General features: G+C 43.6%; 1 protein-coding gene across 6 annotated transcripts in view; it reads right to left on the bottom strand.

Annotated features, from left to right (window-relative positions):
* Positions 1-22,934, bottom strand: part of MCC (MCC regulator of Wnt signaling pathway) — a 397,697-nt gene that overhangs the window by 99,595 nt on the left and 275,168 nt on the right. For all 6 annotated transcript variants that reach the window (XM_081826454.1, XM_081826455.1, XM_081826456.1 and 3 more), the window contains one exon: positions 10,613-10,726. In XM_081826454.1, the coding sequence (XP_081682580.1) occupies positions 10,613-10,726 (114 nt within the window). The remainder of the gene's footprint in view (positions 1-10,612; positions 10,727-22,934) is intronic.

The raw sequence follows: 22,934 nt of genomic DNA, 5'->3' as shown, positions 1-22,934 counted from the left end.
AAAAAAAACACTGTGAAATGCTTCCCTTTACAAAGTCAACAACTCTCACTCTCCTTTCTCTCTCTTTTTAAAGATTTTATTTATTTATTTTGACAGAGAGAGACACAGCGAGAGAGGGAACACAAGTAGGGGGAGTGAGAGAGGGAGAAGCAGGCTCCCCGCTGAGCAGGGAGCCCAATGCGGGGCTCGATCCCAGGACCCTGGGATCATGACCTGAGCCGAAGGCAGACGCTTAACGACTGAGCCACCCAGGCGCCCCTCCTTTCTCTCTCTTTTTTTTTTTAAGATTTTTATTTATTTGAGAGAGAGAGAGAGTGCATGTGTGAACAAGCACCAGCAGGGGAAGGTGCAGAGGGAGAAGCAGACTCCTCGCTGAGCTCTGAGCCGGACACAGGGCTCCATGCAGGGCTCAATCCCAGGACCCTGGGATCACAACCCGAGCAGAAGGCAGATGCTTAACTGACTGAGCCACCCAGACGACCCTCTCACTCTCCTTTAATTCCCCACTTATAGTTCCTCCTTCAGTCTTTAGATGTCCACAGCCCACCACCACCACCAAGGCAGACCAGAAACTGCAAAATTCACTTAAAAATGAAGGTGTGCAAATATTCATGCAAGAAAAAGGCACACAATCTACTGATAATCACCAAGACAACTCCAGGCATCCCTGGTGACTGCTGTGAGCTGCCTAACAGGTAAGATCGGGGGGGGGGGGGGGCGTGGCGCAGATGGCTGATGCCCGGATAACGAGAGCATGCTATCTGGTACTATACCATCTTTGCCCCTGCCTGTAACTGGGAAGTCTGCCTGGAGGGTATGAGTATGAACAAGAGACAACAGGAAGCCTGATGATTCAGACAGAACAGCACTTGTAGCTAAAAGGAGACAAAAGACTCATAATGTATATTTGGAACTTGGGGTTCATTTGGGAGTAGCAACAAGAATATATCGGAGGAAAAAAAATTCTTAGCTGAAGGCAAAGATATCTGGTTTATGTTCCTATATTTTTCCCACAAGTATGGTTTCTTAAAATAGTGGAAAGCCTCTATAATTTAATTCTTTCTAAAAATAATAGATATATCTTGATTTCCCATAACATTTAAGATACCGGGCTGAGTGACACACAGTGGGGGTCATTATGACATGTCCTCTGAAGGGAACTGCAGTCACAGCTTCTAGGTGGAATTCTCTGCTGGAGAATAAGAAACGTGGACAGAAATGAGGGGTGCGGGAAGGAGAGATGGTAGAATGGTACCCTGGGGATTCTTTACACAGTGAAAAGAGAACACTGGAAAGTATCAAAACGCCCAGCCTCGCAGCGCCTGGGTGGCTCAGTTGGTTAAACGGCTGCCTTCAGCTCAGATCATGATCTCAGGGTCTTGGGATCGAGCCCCACATCGGGCTCCCTGCTCAGTGGAGAGTCTGCTTCTCCCTCCCCTCTGCTGCTCTCGCACTCACGCTCTCTCTCTTTCAAATAAATGGATAAAATCTTTTAAAACAAAAAAACGCCCAGCCTCAAGGTGGAATGGATGGCTTGAGAAGACACTGCCCAAGGGTCACCTGTACAAATCAACATCCCCTGGAGGTATCACATTAAACACTCTTCACCCATTCTGCGCACACTGGTCGTACCAGACAAAGATAGGTTGAAGCCCTATCTCCACGCTGCGGGGCAGGGCAAGGTGGAGCAACAGGGCAGGAGAAAACAAGCCATCACCCGCGCGAGCCCGAAGAACCCAACAGAACACCCTTGTTCAACAGCTCCCACTGAACTGCCCAAGACCAACCCCAGGAAAGGGGCACTTCAGTGCAGGGAAAGTGGAAGATGAGCGGCGGCACCCAGGACAGACAAAGCCATTCTGCGCGTGATCGGTGCGTTCCTTCGCTGGCAAGTCCTGCATCGGCAGGGCTGGTCTGTTCAAGTCATGCCCGATTTTATGAGCACATTCCGCTATCATGACTGACCCATGCCTCTCACCACGAGTTTTCATGACTGGTGAGAGCCTTGTTTCGCCTGGGAGGGCATGGGGTTTCAGGTATTCTGTTTCACAGGGGCACAGGCGAGCTCAAGCTGGATATCCGCACCTCCATCTGCGAGTCACCTCTGGGCAGCCCTCCCCGTAAAGCCTCAATCGAGACGGTCATACAACAATGACAACTAAACAGGAAAAAGAAATAGGACTTCTATGATTACTCCTTAATGTTTGCATACATTTTTTTATTTTTAAATTACAAGTTGAAGTACTTTATACACATTAAAAAATGATAGATGTCCACTTTTTTCATAATTCATTAACAAAACCCTTTTTCTAATGGTGTTCATTTCTCTCCAGTATGTACACGGGGCTCTGCCAGGACCACCATATGGGGTGTGAATCATGTAAGCATCAGCACCCCTGGTAGCCAACAGGGGTATTCATCAGGACTCCGGTTCACCCCCATCCATGCACATGGCAGGATAATACTTTCTCTCCCCGTCAAAGCTAGATATGGCTATATGACTTATTTTAGCCAATGAGGTACAAGTGAATTTATATCACTTATGCCTAGAAGCCTTTAAGAGCTCCATCAGGATTTGCTACATTCCCTTCCCTGGCCATGGCTTCTGGCAATGTTCCAGACAGTAGAAGCATCGAACCAGTACCCCATCAGCTTAGGAGGCTGGTTGAGGACAATGTGGGACAGTTTTCTGCCAGCCCTACTGAGCTCCTAGCAAGAAACAAAATCTTTGCTATGTTAAGCCACTGAGGTGGCTTTAGGGTTATTTATCACTGCATATTCTGATGATACAACCATTTTACAGATGAAAACAAAATGTAAAGTGGCTGATTCGTTATATCCTAGGCAATAAGCAGAACCCTCTGAAAAACCGTCTGATCTGTATTCACACCATCAAAGGGTAGACGCTGTTGTAGCCACCATCTTCTCTCCACTACTCCCTCCCAGCCCCTTGACCTTCGGGCTTGTCCCCGTACCACTTGCCTAAAGATCTCCAGGGACAGCAGAGTCATCCTTCTTGGTCTCCCCTGACCCAACTCCGGTAAACTCCAGGAAATACAAATATTATGCCTTCCAATATCAGATGAAGGTAGGAAACCCAGACAACTCTCTCCTCAGCCCCATGGAGCACCGAAATAGAGTAGACACAGGGGGTTATAAGACAGGGAATTCTAGGTCCCTCTGGTTCCCATCAAGCCAGCTTTAGCTGCCAAAGTCAATTATTCAGTGACAACTTTCTTAACAGGGAGGAATGGCAGCTTCTTCCAGCAAAACTTACAAGTGAGAGATGATTTTCTTCTCCTCACCATACAGAAATACCTCATATAATTTCAGTTGAACAAAATAAGAAATGGTCTCAAACAACACGCTGCCACTTTTTTCCTATTAGCACAGGGAATTGCATCCAGGGCTCTCCCTCTTCCTAGCCTATATTCAGTTTTTGACTGATCCTACATTACAGCAAAGAAAGCAAGCCTGTGGTTGCAGCCTCTTGCCTGCCATGAATTTCTGGAGGTCAGAATCACTAGGGTTTCTCCCACAACTATAAACAGTCAGTATGAAAGGCAAAGAAAAAAAGATTGGGATCGGATATGATGAAATTTTGTTTTTTTCCTGAATTTTATCTGGCACTTAACATGTACTCTGAGGTTTCAGCTCTCCTACCATGATGAGGAAGCAACTTTAAGATCTATATAAATACCTGTGTCTAGCCACATAACTTGGTGAAATTGCCTATATGCAAAAATGTTTAATAAAAACAAGTGGTATCATTCCAACCACCAAGAATCTCTCTGCTATTGGTGCAATCCTGGGATAAAGCCATGAGTCAGCCTTGAGACAGACTGGTCTGAGAACTTGAGTCCTTGTTGGAAAAACCCTGTGCAATGTGGTGATGCTAAGGTATGGTTTTGTTAATGTTCTTCACTGGGTTTTATCTTACTCCACAGAGGCCACTGATCTTTAATCTTCACATTAGTCTCAGCTGTCAAACCTAAGAGCATTATGAACTCCATTCTTGAAAAATGCAATGCCATCATTAATCTGTTAACCCTCTCAACCATCCTGGTGAAGGGGGTCAGCACCACTCCCTTTTAAAGTATGCAAAGAAGTCACGCTACTTTCTCAGAGCCACACTGGATTGGTCTCAGTAATATTACTCAGGGTATTTCCATCCTCATTCTAAGTCCTTGCCCAGGTTCTCCCCCAGGGGGAAGATGGGAGGAACCAGGCCAACTAAACAAAGAGGCCCAGCACAAATGGAAATGCCCTTGATGAGCAAAACAGCTAGTGCAATTTACCAAAGAAAAGTAGAAACAAGTAAAAAGGAATGGAGGACATTCCTGACAAAGAGAATACATCCAAACTGTACCTTTAAGTATCTCATACAACGAGAAAGCACCAAGAAAGTGCTCTCTCCATTACATTTAACGAAAACTATTTATGTTTTCTTCCTAAAAGCCAAGAGGTAGAAAATTCAGAAGATTTGTTATCCAAAGATAGAGAGCTTAGAAATAGAAAGTGTTCTGTATTACTACTGACTGAGTTCAAAGGGATTCATAGGATTCATAAGCTTGTTTGAGATATATCATTCTATAGCCCTTAAAAAATGCAGCAATTTAAAATTGTTGGTACTCAATAAATAGCAAATATGCTGAAAGCATCGAACCAGTACCATATAGAATCTCTGCCAGTTTCCTACAAGGCTGTTCCCCACAAGGCTGCTTAATGCTGGTGCCAATGCACGCATGTATCTGTGCACCTGTTTGATGGGGATGGTAGGGAAGTGTAAACCAAATGGACCTGTGCATCATGCCCCACCCACTTTGAGAAGCCCTCTGGATACTAAGGGCAGCCTGGGCAGCCTAAAAGACAATACGGGATTAGTACAGTTGTGGATTCCCACAAAACCTGGATTCAAATTCTAACTCTTAGTACTTTACAGCCACATAATCTCAAGCAAGATACTCAAATTCCTCAAACCTTTATTTCTTCACTTGTAAAACCGTACCTACACCAGAGGTCATTATGAGAACTCCCTAAGATAGAGCAAACAGAATGCTTGGCACACTGCCTGGCACAAAACAAAGCTAAAGAAGTGTGGTGATTATCACTACTGTATACACTAACAGTGGTATTGTTAATCAAATCCCCTAGGAAGCTGTGATGAACAGCCTCCAAAATGCCCCCAATGATCCCTGTATCTCCTTTGTGTGGTACCTTCTCATTGAGCCTGGGTGACACCTGTGACTGGCTTCTAACTAATACAATGTGACAACGGTGATGGGATGTCACTCCCATGACATTATGTAAGATTCTGTCTTATTAGCACACTTATTCTGGAATCTTTCTCTGCATTGATGGCCTTGAAAAAGCCAACTGTCATCAATCCTACAACCACAAAGAAATAAATTATGCCAAGTACATGGGTGACTGAACTCTTCCAAGTTGAGCCTTCAGATGAGCATTCAGCTCTGGCCAACACTTTGATTGCAAACATAAAGAGAACCCAGTTATGCCATACCTGAGCTCCTGATGCACAGAAGCTATGAGTTAATAAACGTGTGTTAAGCCAGTAATTTTGTGGTAACTTATTACACAGCAATAGAAAATGAACACAGAAGCACTTTACCTTCCCCATCATGCTGATCTAGTCTCCTTTACTCAACTTTTCCCTTCTCATCACTATTCTCAAAACTCTACTGGCAGGTTGACCTTATGACCATGTATATTGAACCTTTTTTTATTCAGCTAGTTCCAGTGTCACCATCAAGAATCACTCAACAGATGTTGAAGCTCTTTTTGATTATTTCTGATGAATACAGCCACCATTTACATTTTAGCTTAATCATAGCTCTGTAACATTTAGAGAGCTGGTAAAACTTAGTAAAGCCAGAGAGCATAAATTTATGCATGAACTTGCTCTTCCACAATCTGGTCAAGCCTCAAACATGAATCACTCACACAGGAAGCAATAGCACTGTCATTTCATTGTTCTCATTTTTTCTTGCATAAATCTCATCTTTATAAAAGGTATGAGACTGGTGAGTCTGACCTTTTTTTTTTTTATGTTCTCTTTCCTGGGTCCCAGTATCTGCACTGGAAAGACCTCTCCATTGAAAGGAACAGAGAGTAATTTTTAAGTATATTTAGTGTAAGAATGCAAACATGATGTAAAGACCCACCAAAAATTATTACATAAGAATGTCTTGACCATAAGTTAAAAGGGAACTGACTCATTCCTTGACACAGCACAGAAAAAGTTTTCTATTATCCTCTACCATCCTCTGCATAAGTTGCTCTGTCTTTGTAGGCTTAAATTTTAATAAATACCCTCCTGGTCATTTTTAAAAATCCAAGACTACAGTACATGCCAACTTCCAGTTAAGAGCTTTCACAATTTCTTTCCTTTTAAATAAAGTCTCACAGGGGCGCCTGGGTGGCTCAGTGAGTTAAGCGTCCAACTTCGGCTCAGGTCATGATCCCAGGGTTCCAGGATCAAGCCCCGCATTGTGCTCCCTGCTCAGTGGGGAGCCTGCTTCTCCCTTCTCCCTCTCCTTCCTGCTCATGCTCTATGTCTCTCTCTCTCAAATAAATAAATGAAATCTTAAAAAAAAAAACAAAAACCCTTATGAAACAAAACAAAAAAAGGCATTAAAAATGTTTTAATACACCAGACCCCACTACTGAAACATCATATTGTTATCTTTCCAGCTTTTCCTACCACATTTTTATTACTTTTATAATCAGAAGGAAAATATTGTAAGTTTTCATCCAAGTAAAAACTGAAAGTTTTTGTCTGTACAACATCCTATGTGAGGAAAGAACACTGGGACCTTGTCTTGGCTCTGGTGCTAAGCTACTCATTTGACTTTGGGTAAGCAAGTTAACCTCTCTGGGATGCCTGACAAATGTGGAAGTAGATGATCTCAAGTATAAAGGGTCTCTCCTCCCTACTCAAACAATCTACGATTACGAGACATGAGTTTTCAAAACTTTCCACAGGTCATCTACACCAAGGACTATGGCAGCCTGGTTTTTAGAGCTCTCTGAATTCCCACATAAAAACAGAGCACCTTACTCAACAGAACCAAATGCTTGGAGACAAGGTATCCTCTTGAACAGCAAAATACAAGCAAGTAAGGACAAACCCACACCATCCACAAGCCCGAAAGGGTATCTGAATGGGCAGAAGCAGTGGGAAGCAGCAAGGCTGGTGGATGTGAGAGCTGGAAAACCCCAACATAAACAGTCAGTATAGGGCGCCTCAGTGGCTCAGTCGTTGAGCGTCTGCCTTCGGCTAGGGTCATGATCCCAGGGTCCTGGGATCGAGTCCCGCATCGGGCTCCCTGCTTGGCGGGAGGCCTGCTTCTCCCTCTCCCACTCCCCCTCCTGCTTGTGTTCCTGCTCTCGCTGTCTCTCTCTCTGTCAAATGGATAAATAAAATCTTTAAAAAAAAAAACTACCTCCATCTCTTCTTTAAAAAAAAAAAAAAAAGTCCGTATACTCAGGAAAGTGAGGAGGGCCAATTGGAAAAGAGAGGCTAACACTAAAAGGGATTCTACCTGAGCCAAGAGTAAATGAGGAAGGGGCCCACAGTAAGATCTGAAAGAGCTAAAGCAGCTAGTACCTGGGAACTCTCAAGATTGGCCCCAGGACTTGCTTCCAGGAGGAAAACCTGCTGACAGTGGGATCAGGATTGAACAGTATGGAGTAACAGAGACAAAGGAAGAAATAGATCCAGATAGAAGTAGGTGAGGGGAACAGAGCCAGGAAGTGTTAGAAAGCAGGATGCCATATTTTTGACTAAGTGAAAACAACAGAAGACTAAGCTTTATGAACTTATAAAGCCATCTTAAACACTGCCTCCTCAAAGTTCAAGGAAACTATTTTTCATATAAAAATGAAAAATGGAGAAGTACTGACATCAAATTCCATACAAAGTTATAAGAAGGAAGAAAAAAAGAGCAGAATATATGCCTATATACCATTAAAGCATGGCACAAAATGGGACATCCCTCCCCCCAAAAAGCCCAAACAAAGCCCACTATTTCAAAATAAGTTAAAAGACTTTAAGGAGATAAAATGACATAAGACATGAAAAAACATAACTGAGAATTAGAAAATTCATACGGTAACAGAACACAGGAAAAAACTAGAAATAAAATAAAAACGCATTTCAGGAATACAAACTAAACTAGAAGGCACACGAGAAGAAATAAACACAACATATAATGCCCTGAAAGAAACAGAAGATGAACAATAGGAAAATCAAGTAAAAAGGGAGAGACAGGATGTGGATAGTGAGATCCTGAAAATAGGCAAAAAAGATCTAACATACAAATAATAAACATCCTTGAAAAAAATCAAAGCGAGAGAACTAATATTAAACACTGTAATTCTTTACAACTTCCCTGAAATTAAAAGATTAAAAGAGATAATCAAAAGAATACACGGCAAACCTGAGAATATCAAACCAGAATGACTAAGATTAAGAGTTACTCTAGTAGGGGCGGCCAGCTGGCTCAGTCGGTGGAGCGTGCGACTCTTGATCTCGGGGTTGTGAGTTTCAGCCCCATGCTGGGTGTAGAAATTACTTAAAAATAAAAACTTAAAAAAAAAAAAAAAGTTGCTCTAGAATTACTAGACTTAAAAAAAAGAAATAAAGAAAAAACATGCTATGGACATCTAGAGTCAATGTCCTGTGAGGCAAAGAAAGCTGTGTTATCAGACTTTGGGGACAACACTCTCTGCCAAAAGAGAATAAGGAAACATATTCAAATAAAGAAAAGATGGGCCAAGGGCTTTCTATCCAGCAGAAATGTCTTTCAAGTACAAAGGGCAAAGAACAGACATACTGTTAATAACGAGCAAGAACCTGGTGAAGATTATTCTGAGTCCTCCCTGAGGAATATACTAGAAAATCCACTTCAGGCAATAAACGAACAAATAAACGGAGGAACACGGACATAAGGACCATGGTGAACACTAACTATAACGTTGCTTATAGGAGCCTAAAGGAGGACAAGAAGGGGAGAGGGTGAGATGCAACGGCCAGATGGTCAGGCAGGTAGATATAAGACAGCTGCAAAAAATGGGGAGTGAAGAGAGCGTAATGCAACAACAACAACAAATTACATTCTTCTCAGGAACCGTATCTGTTATGGCAGGAGTAATATTATTCTGAGGCTGTTCATAATATGGAATGAAGCAAGTAAGTAATTATGGAATATTCTAATTTAATCATCCTCTGTAGCATTAAGAACCAGGACTCTTCATGTGAAAGAAAGGCGATACAGATAAAACATAGAAGAAGCTAGGTAAAAAGTATGCTGTAGTCTGAATTTAAATCGGGTCTATTAGTATGAACTCCTAAGGTATTTTATCTTAAAAGTTATATGTACATGCAGATGTAGATAAATAAGGAAATAAAGAATTTCCTGGCTATGTCTATAAAAGAGGCCTGAAAAAAAATGACCAACCTAGAAGCCATAAGCACTCTTAGCACCCAGATTGTGGTCTTAAGATACTATTTTCTGCTGAGAGAAGTAAGAGTTACTCAGAGAACACTTACTACCAGATTTGGGGCAAAAAATGTACTAGTTGAGTCTGGACTAACTCCTGGGCTCATGTCAAAAGACTCAGAAGCCAACCTGAAGAAGTTCACATTGGCCAAAGATAATACGGGTTTCTGTAAGGAAAATAGTTACAGTGGAATGAAACCCCAAATATGTTTAAATCTATAATTTCATAATAATAGTTTAAAAAATTATTGGGCAATTTCAGAGGATCATAGGTAATTTTCTTGAAAAATGTTAATAGATGAAGAATTCTGCTTTTCCTCGACGAACCACTGTTTCAACAAATCACAGATGATGGGAGAGGTCTCTATAAAAGCATTCCAATTAATGAGAAATGGTACAACGGAAATATCATCATTTGTAAGTCCTAATAATTCAGTGAGTCAATGAACATAGGCACGGAGTATCAACAGCTGCTAACATCACAGAAAATGAGACAACCAGACATTATGTGCCTCCTGGTAAAACAACAAATCCTCTCTACAGTCTTGCCAAAGGGGCCAGACATGAATTGACTGAGCCTCTGGGTCCACCTGCCGTTTCACAGGAACTAAAGGGGACGGAGGAATGTGGTGAGCTGTACGGCGAGTGTATAATCAGCAACATCCAGACTGTAGGGAACTCCACAGGTCAAAGGGCAGGTTTCTAACAGATTAATTAAAAGCAAGCAAAGAATGGAAGCAAAACCTATAAATTAAAAGATTCAAAAGAAACCCAAAGTGTTTCAATGAGCAAGACTAAACTCCACTATCGAGGGACATCTAAACTTCAGTGATAAAGTATAAAGAGACAGGAAAAAGGACTATAGGAGTCATGGTGGTGGTCACCTTGGTCGGAGGGAAGGTGCGACTGGGACAGGACATAAGGAGGGACTTCTGGGATGGCTGGCAAGTCCTATTTCCTGACCTGGACGGTGCTTATAAGAATGTTTGCTCATTACCCCGTAACTTGATTGGCTGGATTTCCTCGATCTATGTTTTATCTTAAAATAAAAAAATACAAGAGTTTAAAAAAAAACTCTCCAGATCCCTTACCTGTGCCTTGGCTAATTTCTTTTCCAGAAGGTCTCGTTCCCGCTCCGTTTGCTGCAGACGTTTATTAAGTTCCACTATATCTCCCTTGAGTGATGCCAGGGCTGCCAAGTGGAGCTGTGGAGACAGAAAGAAAGGAGCACAAGGTTAGATCCTTTGTCAGAAACTCGTTCCTTCCCTGTAATTAGTGTGATCATATTAAAACAAAACAAAAAAAAGCCTCATCTCCAAGGGGTGCTATTAAATCAGGTGTTGGACAGGCAAGCCGGGTTATGTGGTCACAGGGAGAAAACTCACATGTGGGCAGCAGGACCTAATTTCAGTGGTCACATCAGGATAGAGAGCAAAGCCTCCCACTCTAAGGGCTTTCCCTCAGTTACTCAGCAAGGATGAGATTAACTGCAGGTGTGGGGCCGTGGGATTCTCAACCCGAGCAGCAAGGAAGGAGGAGAACCACATCAGCTTTGACCTTTGGCACATATGAAAGTTGGATAGGGCAATTCTATCACCCATCCTGCTACGTGTACAGACAGACCATGGGGCCGAGGATTAAGAAAAACTGGGAGAGCTCATTTTTTTTTTCAGATGGTCTCCCCTTAAAGTTGGTCCTTTATTTCCCTGCCAGCTCATCTTTCCTCATTGTCCCCCAGAGAGACTAGATTGCCCAGATGCTGCTTCTGGGCTAGCAGGCTGACTCGCAGGAACAGAACCAGAACTCTGATAAATGATGCTAGGAAAAGACACACCAAGAATCCCTCCAGATCTCTTTCTCCAGCCAACTCCCTCAGGTTATCTGGAGCTACAAGGAATGTTCTTGAACACATTAACAAGGCGTACCTTGCACTTCCAGGATCTCAACGTGCTCAACTTCCAAGCCTAAACCCTGAGCTTCAGCAGCACCAAAGCTACGCCATGTCCCTTTTGTGGCTTTTTCAGGCCAATGGGTGGAGCTCAACACCCAGGTCCCAGAGCAGCACCCTTCAACCTTCTTTGCCCTCTGAGTCACTGCTTCTCATCTGTCTTCACTGTCAGCTCCAGGGGGAGTGCAGACCATTCCCTAGCCAAATTCCACACTACATTTGGGGGAGTGACTAGAATCAGAACAGACCCTCCCTCTCGATACGTTTTTAGTAGCTTCTGCCAAGAGGGGTTAAAATAAGGAGTGATCAAATAAACGTGATCTTTAAAGATGGACATGGTATGACGGTCCACAGTTCAACTTTGAAGATTTTAATTGCAGGTTTAGAAAATGCTTTTCTGCAACCGCATGTGGGCTGGTAGGCTTGTTGGGGTGTGATGGGGAGGAGGAGATACAGGGCAGGGTCTGGGCTTTCAAAGCAGTTGTTTATGTTAGACTATAACAGCAGTGACTATGAGTTCGCTTAATTGCATCAGGGCTGCAACCAACAGATCAACAGCCGATCTGAAATCAGGAATGCCTGAAATTTAAAAACGGAAATGTCAGGCAATTTGGCGGTGTTTGCCTTTTCATGTAGGGCTAGGACTGCTCGGAAAAGGTCACTTTGGGTTTCAGATACACGGTTTTGTGTGATGAAGTCTCAGCACAAATACCACAGTGTTCCCACTGTACGATCTTTTTGAGGCCATTCTGCTTCCAGGAGGGCGGGGAGGGACACAAATTCACTCCCTCCTTAGACGGCTGGGTACCCGCCTCTGCCTCCGAACTGTCCATCTGCAGATTCTCCTTCAGCGTCAGACGTTGTGGTCTGTTGGACTTTATGTCAAGTCTTGTGAGAGGCTTTACCACCTCTCCTCTGGCAAGAAGGATAAAATACATATAGAGATGAAATGTTCCTTAAGAAATATAGGAGTAGAAACTAAGATCCCAACTCTAAGCCCAGATATGCTTCCTCTCTCCTATATCTCCTTCCTACTTCTGGGGGGAAGGACTACCTGAAGGACTTGGGGGAGAATTAGGAAGGCAAAGCTGACGGAGGAAGCTATAAACTTCATGCTAATATCATAAACTGGGCCAGATGAGGGGACACATAGAGTAGTACATGACAGAGAGGGTCTAGGATGGATCACCCTACCAGGGAGAGGACCCCGCTTGGAACGGGTAACACCTTTGGGTCTTCCAGATTGCCAGGAAGATGCACAGGATGTGCATTTGGGGCAAATCTCTTCACTTTCCTGGATGAAAGATGCCTGTCCATAAAATGAGAACAGACCAGTTGTTCTTCACCTTCCCTGGGTCACAAATCCCTTAAGAATCCATGCAGGTGATGGGCCCTTCTCCTAGAGAAGAGTAAAGATTTGGGGGTTTATGCATGTATTCTATCTAGTTATGGTGATGACACATTCTGGAACCATTCCATGAACTCCAAATTAAGAAACCACAGAGGCCACATAAGTTTTGTAGATTCTCTTGTGGGTCATAATCATAGTTGTTTGAGTGGGAAAAGGGCCCTGGGTACTTGACATCTCCCATTCCCCATTTGCAGGTAGGACCTGAAACCCAGAGATTGACTTGCTCACTCAGGGTCCCATGGGTAGCTCAGCACTAGCACACCAAGGCCACCACTGCCCTTTCCCCACTGTATGATGTTGTGACAGTAATTCTCAATTTTGTATGAAATTTTTACTTAAAATATTTCCCTCTGATTGCAGAATAAAAATGTAACAGAAAACTAAATCAGAAAGAGAGCATCCTAACATTTTAGTGGTGGCCTCTGGATGGTTTCAAATTTCTGGGGGGACATTTTGAGTAAATTTTTTAAAAAGTATTTTGTTCAATATATTTTTAAGTGGTTTGTTTTTTTTTTTAAGAGGCTCTGCATTAAAGAAACAAAAGAGTTGTGACTCTATTTTCTGTATATGTAGGGCTGTAGCATAAAAACTGTAAAGGGTTCTTTCCCTTCCTTGCTGCATGCATCTTTTTCCCCGTCTACCAGCTCTTCTGATAGAAGATAAAACTTTAAAGAAAGGGGGGAGGGTAGAATATACACATATTCCCGAATGTTGCTGACAGTTACTCAGCAGAAACTAACATCAGAGGGCGGGAGGTAGAGCGGGCAAAGCAGGCGAGTCACAGGACGTGTTGCTTGGGAGGGGGCTGACGACACCCCCTTACTACCTGATGACTGAGCACGAGGTGCGCTAAGTTCTCACCACAAGAAGTTCCCCCCATTAAGAATCCAGTAATCAAGGTAGCTTGACACCCCTTCTTTGTGGGCTTCCTCCCCCTCATTCTGGCAGACCTGCTGGTAGCCCTGGGAATTCAAAGGCTGGGGAGTGTGAGAGCAATGCTCCAACTATTAGGACACAACCTGGGCCCTGTCAAGGCAAGTACTAAACACGAAGAAGGATAGGGGTCTCTGGGGGAAATTTTTAAGAGGAGTAACAGTGGGCTTAAATCCTGGAAAGACAACTTTACCAAAGCAACCGAAACTGTTAAATACATATAATAGGAAAATTATATGTATACCCTTTTTGGGGCTCTCTTTATTTTCTGGTTTTGGAAATGGCCTCTAATTTGAGTCAGAGCTTCAGACATATGACCCATAAAGAACCATTAAAAGAAGATGTTTCACTGACCAAAGAGAACAAATATATACGATGTTTGGAGTCTGTGCCAGCGTCCTTTCTAACTCTTTGTTTTTTTTAAGATTTTATTTATTTATTTGACAGAGAGAGAGAGCACAAGCAGGGGGAGCGTCAGGCAGAGGGAGAGAGAGAAGCGGACTCCCCACTGAGCAGGGAGCCCCACGCGGGGCTCGATCCCAGGACCCCGGCCGGGATCATGACCTGAGCCGAAGGCAGACGTTTAACTGACTGAGCCACCCAGTCTCCCCTCCAACTCATTTTTCTCTCCTGCTCCACAACAAGACCCCAATTTTTAGCTGGTCATATTATTGCTGCTCAGCTAAGTCATCTCAGTTCCTAGCTCTCCCTCTGCAGGTGGAGGTGGGTGTAGTCATGTGACCAAGTTCTGGCCAATGAGATGTAAGTAGAAATATTATGGGAGATTTCTAGAAAAAATCTGAGAGAAGCCATACCCTTTTTCTCTTCCTCCATGCTTGCTGCTTGGTACATTAAAGTGATGGAAGGAACTCAAGCAGCCACCCTCCTTCATAGTGATGAAGACCACACTCTAAGGAGCCAAAAGTTGCCCGAGCCCCTAGCAAATCTGTAGAGTCACCCCTACCAGCTTTGGACCGCTGACTCCAGACTTGTGGAAGAGAATAGCCAGCAACAGACCTCTACTGTGTAGGCCCCTCTTCTGTTGAGGGACTCTGGCAAATGAAGTTGATCTAATCCTAACTTGTAAAGAATCAGATAAGCCTGGCTTCAAATCTCATTTATGCCACTTGTGGGTGACTTGTCTTTAGAGAGCTTATTTAATCACTTTGTTATAAGGCTGCCCCAGAGACAAGTGAGACCGCATCAATAACTCGCCTGGTGTCTGGAACCAGGGAAGCACTCAACAAATGCACACATCCTCTTTTCCAGTCAAGTTTTAAGTCAACAGGTTTCAAGTCAACAGCCTTCTCAGACTAAGCCCCATCAGAGGCAGTGAGTGTGACGTTGGGCCAAGTGAGCAAGCCAGTCCTGTCTCAGAGCAGCTTATTTCCTGGTGGGTATCGGCACGGGCGTCAGAGACCAGGGCTGCTCTGTCTGATTCTGCTGAAGTCCTGAGGTTTATCTGAAGTTGCGGACCGCCAAGGCTCTTCAATCTCTGTGAAATTTTTACCCAGGGTCTAAGCAAGGTTGGGATGGGACTGTGACATTTCCCAAACAAATGTGGGTCTAGTGCATGAAGGATATAAATCCATACTTACCTCATCGTTCTGGAGATACGAGGCCCTAAGTCCCCAGGCTGCTTGGAGACCTGCCTCACATTCATTTTACAGTGTATATCCAAATGAAACTAAACCACCTGGAAATTTGACTGCAAGGTAACTGTCAAAACGGTCGTTATTTTTGGATGAAACCCTACTAACAGTTCACTGTTCAGCTGGCTGTCGGAACAGGCTCGCTTAGCCTCGGACAGATAAGATGTTCAGCCGCCAGGGGCCTGGGTGAGAAGCCAGCAGGGCCTTTGTGATGGCCTCTCCTGGTGGTTCCTCCTGGGCTATGTGGATAGATGTTTCTCCTAGTACACCTTGGCCATGAGACAAAGGGCTTCACACTTTTTTTTTTTTTAAAGGTTTTATTTATTTGACAGAGAGAGAGACAGCGAGAGCAGGAACACAAGCAGGGGGAGTGGGAGAGGGAGAAGCAGGCTTCCCGCTGAGCAGGGAGCCCGATGCGGGGCTCGATCCCAGGACCCTGGGATCATGACCTGAGCCGAAGGCAGACACTTAACTGACTGAGCCACCCAGGCGCCCCGGCTTCACACTTAAGACGCCTTTTAAGCCAGCAGCCCAGTGACTCAAATGAGTCTCCCAGACATCACTGTGTATTTCTGTTTATAAGGCACTTCTCCACCTTGCTACTACTGACAACAACAACAAACACAGGCCCACACGGTCCCATCTACATGGCACTCTCCCTTCATCAGCCCATTGGACCGTCCCCATCGCAGCCCAGCTCTGGGGCCTACACTGTCCCATCTACACGGCACTCTCCCTTCATCAGCCCATTGGACCGTCCCCATCGCAGCCCAGCTCTGGGGCCCACACTGTCCCATCTACATGGCACTCTCCCTTCATCATCAGCCCATTGGACCGTCCCCATTGCAGCCCAGCTCTGGGGCCCACACTGTCCCATCTACACGGCACTCTCCCTTCATCAGCCCACTGGACCGTCCCCATCGCAGCCCAGCTCTGGGGCCTACAGGATAGCTAGGCTTCCCCATCTGCGGAGGGACAAGTACTTTACCCCAAGACCATGGTTGGTGAAGGGGATCTAGGGCCTGAATCTAGGCTGCCAAATTCTAAGTCCACCATTTTAACTCATCTTTCTGGGACTTTGGTCTATTCTTTAATAGTACTGTCTTCAAAGGGCCAAAGGCTTCCACAGCCACACTTAGGACAGGGGAATGAATTCATTCCCAGAATCTCCATCCAGAGACAGGCACCATGCAGACGAATGGTGTGATGGCAGAGCTGGCCCTCCCCACGCTGGCGGCAGGTAAGCTCATCCAGGGCAAACTGTGCTTGTTCTCTTTCTTTCTTACGTGCTCTGGCTACTTAAGGTGTTCCTACCAGTCATTCACTGACAGGGTACCTCTACTTCCTTCGCACTACGTGATGATGGGAATTACCATTCTGTCCTGAGCCACCTGAGCCAACTGAGCCACCTGCCTTCCAAGTACAAGATACACCCAATTTCTGCTTAGGTTTGAGTGATGACAATGGGTAGTGCCAACTTATTTCACCGAGGGAACGGTTTTCTTCATTAAAGAGCAAGAAACAAGCACAACTAAACCTTACTGAACACACACACTCTTGACAGGTTCTGCACTGTTTTCTATATATTACCAAACTGAATCAGCTGCAGAGTCCTGCAGAAGAAAGGCAGTGCAAACCCCAATGCCAGCCTCTAGGAATATTTTGAGAATTCCAGACAACTCAGTAGTAACAATAGAAGTCACAATATTAATAGCTACCATCTGCTGAATGTTTAATGGGAACTGGTGCTTGGGCTAAGTGAATTTCATGCAGTATCTCATTTAATCCTCACCACAATGCTCTGAGACGGCTATTCCTACCTCCTTCTGACAAGCGAAGAAACCCAGGCATAAAGCGGGGCAGGAAATCAGCCAGGGGAGAGAACTGATAAAACATATTAGAGATGCTGATGCACAGACACTCAGGGTTCTAAGCTCTGCTATGTGCCTTGCTGGCACTTCCAACTCATTACATCACTGTTCTCCCTTTCTTGTGGGATGCATAGGTATGTGCATGTATGTGGGAGGGTGGATGTGAGGTAAGAGATCAAACGTATGCACTGGCAGGGGCAGGGACATGGGGAGAAGCAGGGTCAGGATCTCCATGGATGGGAGGAGCAGGGGGAGGTGGTAGGGGAAGCCCTCTGGCAGCATGATGACACTTGGGGCTGGTAGTCAGCTCAGCTCTGAGTCTGGGGGAAATCTCTTTAACTTCCTATGCTTTGCCATCCTCCTGAGAAGGGTTTGTACCTGATGGTCTCTAAGATTCTTCTGGTTTTAAACCTATAAGCATGTATTCCTGGCACATTTACCTCCCCAGGCCCCACCCTGAGGTCTGTATTTGGGGCTTTGCGTACTTTATTTGCCCACTAGTCCCAGAAAGTATTTGCTAAAGCTCACCATATAAGGAAACTTCACTCTACATAGAATTGATCAGCAAAGATCTTTCTCCTAGAAAATGAAAGAGCACTCAGAATCACACAATCTTCCCACTGGCGAGGGAAATTGAGAATATCTAGTCTAATTCCCTCACTGTAAAGAAATGAAACAGACCCAGAGAAACAAGGCTCATCAAATCCAGATTTCCTCATTCCCCGTCCTGAGGCTTCCCACTCTCCCATATGACAATCCAGGAGCTCCTGGGTAGTGAATAAGTGTGTGTATCCCAGTCCTGTCCTTGGAAAGAGCAGGAGACATCTGCACACCAGAAAGCAGCCTCATTCAGCTTCCACTCCAAGACTCCCCACATCCCGGATGCTCTAATTCAGATACACAAAGAACAAAATCCCTGGCAAAAGGGTAATGTTCCCTTCCAAATGGACATAGTTAGGCCTGTTCAGTGGCTTCCAGGACTGGAACATTCCTATTTATTGCCAGAACTCCAGCTAGGGGCACCTGCTGTGTAGTAACTTCAAGAAAGGTTGCTCATGGCCTTGAAACTTAAAACTCATTAAATATCATCTGCAAGATTGCTCACTGCAAGCAAATCACTTTTTGCTGACTTACATCAACTCAAAAAGCATCAGCCTTTTGTCTTTGATTTTACCTGATAATTTCATTGAGAGATCAGTGGCCCAAGTTACTCTTTAAACGTCTGTTGAAATTCAGTTGTTGAAAACAGCATTTAAGCCCTCTTCAACATGGTAGCACAAAAATATCATTCATACAAGAAAAACCGACCCCATCCAAGGGTGCTTGACACAGGTGATGGTGCCAAACCACAAAGCAGGGCCCAGGTACAAACCATGAAGGCAGCCACACCTAAAGCCATTCTTTCTCTGCCTCAAATAAATGGTCAGGGAGATGGCACTCAAAAAGGGGAGGTGCCCAAGATTGGCCATCCCAGCTTTGACGAAGATCTTCAATCCCACCCCATCCATGAACATATGCTCCTGTAAGAATAAATCATATCATAATTTTTACTGGAAATATTAGTTAGCATTTGGGTGCTTACTATGTGCTAGTTGCTATGTTAAGCATGTAACATGCACTTTCTCTATCATTCTTCCCAGAGCCTTATGAAGTATGCACTGTTGTTAACCCCAATTTAAAGAGGTCAAAATTGAGGCTTAGAAGTTCAGCATCTTGTCAAACTAGGAAGTGGCAGAGCCAGAATGAAAGCCCAGGTCTGTCTAATTCCAGAGCCCCGTTCATAACCGCCATGCCTCATGCTTTGCAACTGACTATCATAGCACTTCTGAGATCCTCCCAGATCCTCCATGAAACTGTTGAGAGGATAAGGTCTGAGACAGAAGGTTCTTTTTTAAAAGGGGAGAGCAGAATTGCAAAATTAGCATGGGGAAAAAGACATTAATTCTTTAAAACTTCCAACATTGAGAAATAGCAGACTACTTAGCTGATATCAGACACAGGAAGTTCTCAGAGAAAAATTAATCTCCAGCTATTTCCACACCCTACCAGGTGAAGAAGAAAATGTGTAGGTGAAAAGCTAAATAAACAGCACATGGGAGGAAAGGTTAATTTAACTGATCTTCAAAAATAAAAAATCAAGCTCTCTTCTCTTTCCCATTATCATGGTGTGTGCAATTGACTGTTCCTCACCATGTCTTCTCTTGACTTTCAGGATCCAGTGATTCCTGGCCAAGAAACAAAAGCAGAATCGCCCCATCCCCCAGTGGATTTGGACAAAAACTGGTGATAAAATCAGGTACAGCCCCAGGAGGAGACACTGGAAAAGAACCAAGCCAGGTCTACAAGGAATCACAATGACATGGCAGGTGTATGCACGCCCTATCAAGTTCACATGAGATGGCGCACATGGTCATGCTCTATCAAGCTCACTTGCTCATACCTTATCACTCTGTAAATATCACGACCACTTGAGCAACTGGACATGTTTTACTCGAAAAATGATTTTTCTGTTTCTGTGCTTCCATACTAGTAGGTTGGTTCAGTAATATGTGAGACCGTTGGTTGGAAAAAAATGATAAATTAAAAAAAAAATCTTCAAGCTTTTATTTTTTAATTTATTATACAAATATAGTGCAATGGTTACCAGTAAAAGTAAGTTTAGTATTTTTTGCTAACAAATTCTTACTTTTTGTAGTGTTATTTTCAACGGAAACCAAAATTACATGCACATACAGGAATTTTTGGAAAGAAACACAGACAAAAAAAGACACTGCAATAAACTGGTAGCAGCCACTTAAATTTCAAAGGTGTGTTGCATCCTAATGACACACCATGAAGGAGATGAAGGTGTAACAATTAAATCCCACTAATTAGAGGACATGAATATTTCAGCGTGCACTAAATACCGATGTGGTCCCTGAGGCAAAAACTCCCACACAAAATTATATGAACAGGAGTAAGAGTTCCCTGATAAGGTCTGCACTGTTCATAAATTTTTATATTGATCTAATTTAGCAGGTACTGAATTCCCCATTCTAGGGAAACCAAGTACCTTTAATGGTGAAACAGTCAATAAACCCTGCAGATCAGCAAAGGACAAGGTATGTTTACAGCAATAGTTGGATTGCTTTGGAAGGACCCTGTTTTTTTACTGGATCAAAGACAGTGTTTTTTTCTTAGGGGAAAAAACTGAAGATTTAGATTTGAGTGTTTGTGTGGATACATATACAGAGACCTACTTATACACATATGCATGTATTAACACACACATATACACGTGTGAAATTTGTAAGTATACCAGACTCAAGGCACGTGCTTTCAGATTTGTCATTAAAGCACAGGAGACAGCTAAGATGTTGACCACTGAAATATTGAAGACAGTCATTTTTAAATGCATCCCCAACTATTAAAATTACTTTAATATGCAGTACATTTAAAGATAATCCCTTTCAAATGTTTGATGCCATAAACAAGTTCTCATTTCAGTGAAGGCATAGGCAGGAGAAGGCAGGAACTTCTCCCCCCTCACCATGGACTGCTGACTGATGGGCCATTTTACACTCACTGGTACATCTAATCCTAAGCAACAGGAGAGAGCAGGAGACACACATTTCAAATCTGCTCAAATGTTCTCGCCCATCAGGGGTCCTGCTGATTGTTCAGAGAACAGTGCATTCAGCTAAAGAGAAAAGGTTTGAATCTCCTCTCCTTTCCGAATCGCCTAACCCAGCCCATACTAGCCCCAACCAGGATTACCTTGTTCCCTGAAAAGGAAGAAAACGGGAGAGGGAGAAGAGGGAGAGAAAAAAATGGCAAAAAACTGTTTTGTGATTAAAGACATAGGTTTCACACAAAATAAAACAAATCAAACCCCAGACCTGAGTACCAGGTTCAGCCTTGGGTAAACTGTTAAAATTTTCCAAACCTCAGTTTACTCACCCTGTAAAATGGGAGCCATACCCAACCATAGAGAGCTGTAAAGATTAAATGAACACACTACAGGTAAATCACTTAACCACAGTGCTGCCTGGCAGAATGTGAGTCACAATGACCATCATCATCTTAATTATCATGATCATCATGTCACACGTTGAGCTTGCTAAAAAGTGTTAAGATAAAATTGAGCCTTTGCAAAAAGTGATGGTAACTATTGTGTCTTCTTGTTTTTACAAACCCTGATTAAGCAATCAGAATGACTCATCACACTGAGGCCTACAGCACATTAATCACAGTAATGTATCCTCAGTCTTTAAGCTTGTGCCACTGAATCCACGGCTCCCACGCAAACATGCAAGACCTCAACAGCCTAGAAACTGGACTAGCCTCACGCCCAGTGTGTTCCCTGCTCCCCAAGTGGGACATATATAGTGACCCCAAAATTAATTTTCATGAAAACGTATCTGAATGGTAAGAAGACACAAGCCACTGTGAACAGGGATGTGCATAAAGATCTGTTCATGATGGTAAAAAAAAGACTATTGAATAAATTGCATGATACGTGTAATAATACACTATGTTGTCAACAAAATAGAGAAATGTATATAATAATTAACCTGGCAATCATGATTTCACATATGTATGCTCATTCCCGCAGGTCATTCAGATTGCTTTCCACCTGTCCCCAACAGCCCTCTGGAACAAGTTTTCCCTCCCCCTCCCTCATACCCACCTTTTACTCTTCTTTATTTTTCATAACACTTATTACTGCCTGACAATATATCATATAGGTTTTTTTGCTGACCCATTTCCCTCACGAGACTATGAGTTCCCAGAAGGCACACAAATCAAGACACTGGGGATACAGTCGAAACACAAGATGAACCAAGCCTGCCACTTGATGGTTGAGACAGTATTTATTAAATGGATAAATTGAGAAAATTTAAAAAATTCGGATAAAAGAATTTACATTATCCTTAACCCCACCACCTAGAGATCGTATCACTCGCAAATATCTGTCAGACATTTTTCTACAAGTAAATATACTTAAAATAGCTTATGCAAAACAGTATGTTTAATATAGTACTCTCTCTTATACTTCAAACTCTCCAGGTAATTCACCATATTGTTAACATCCCCTCCACGTCATCAAATCTCTAGAACAATCCTCTATCCCTCAGTGCTCCCTCCAGCATGTCAATGTTCCTTTTGATGAGTACTACCTAGGACCAAGCACAGCACTCCAGACGAATTCTGGCCAGCACACTTCCTATGAGCCAGAGACCATGCTAGTTGCCTTACATGGGTTTCACTGAATTCTCACCTGACAAGATAGGAGCTATTATTACTTCATTTTGCAGATAACAATCAGGGGCACAGTTTTTCTAGTACTTGAAACCCAACTCCCAAGCTGACCTATCCCGTTTACCATTACCGCACGCCACCAACTGTGGGTATCAGGGTTGCACATTCTCAGATCCCACGATCTGACGCGGGCCAAGGGAAAGAATCGGAGGAGTCGAGACCGCAGAGTTGGATGGCGCCCAGCACCAGATGGTTTCTAGCACTGCTGCACAAACTGGAAAAGCCACTGGCACCAGAAGGGAGTTTCGGTGAGCTCCCCTGTACTCGCTTTGACCGTGCCCAGCTCTGGAGAGAAGG

This window comes from Leptonychotes weddellii, chromosome 7 (assembly GCF_054177405.1).
Source record: "Leptonychotes weddellii isolate Sample4059 chromosome 7, ASM5417740v2, whole genome shotgun sequence".
Classification (NCBI taxonomy): Eukaryota; Metazoa; Chordata; class Mammalia; order Carnivora; family Phocidae; genus Leptonychotes; species Leptonychotes weddellii.
The sequence above is the reverse complement of the archived record's forward strand: the minus strand, read 5'-3'. Positions and strand labels throughout refer to the sequence as shown.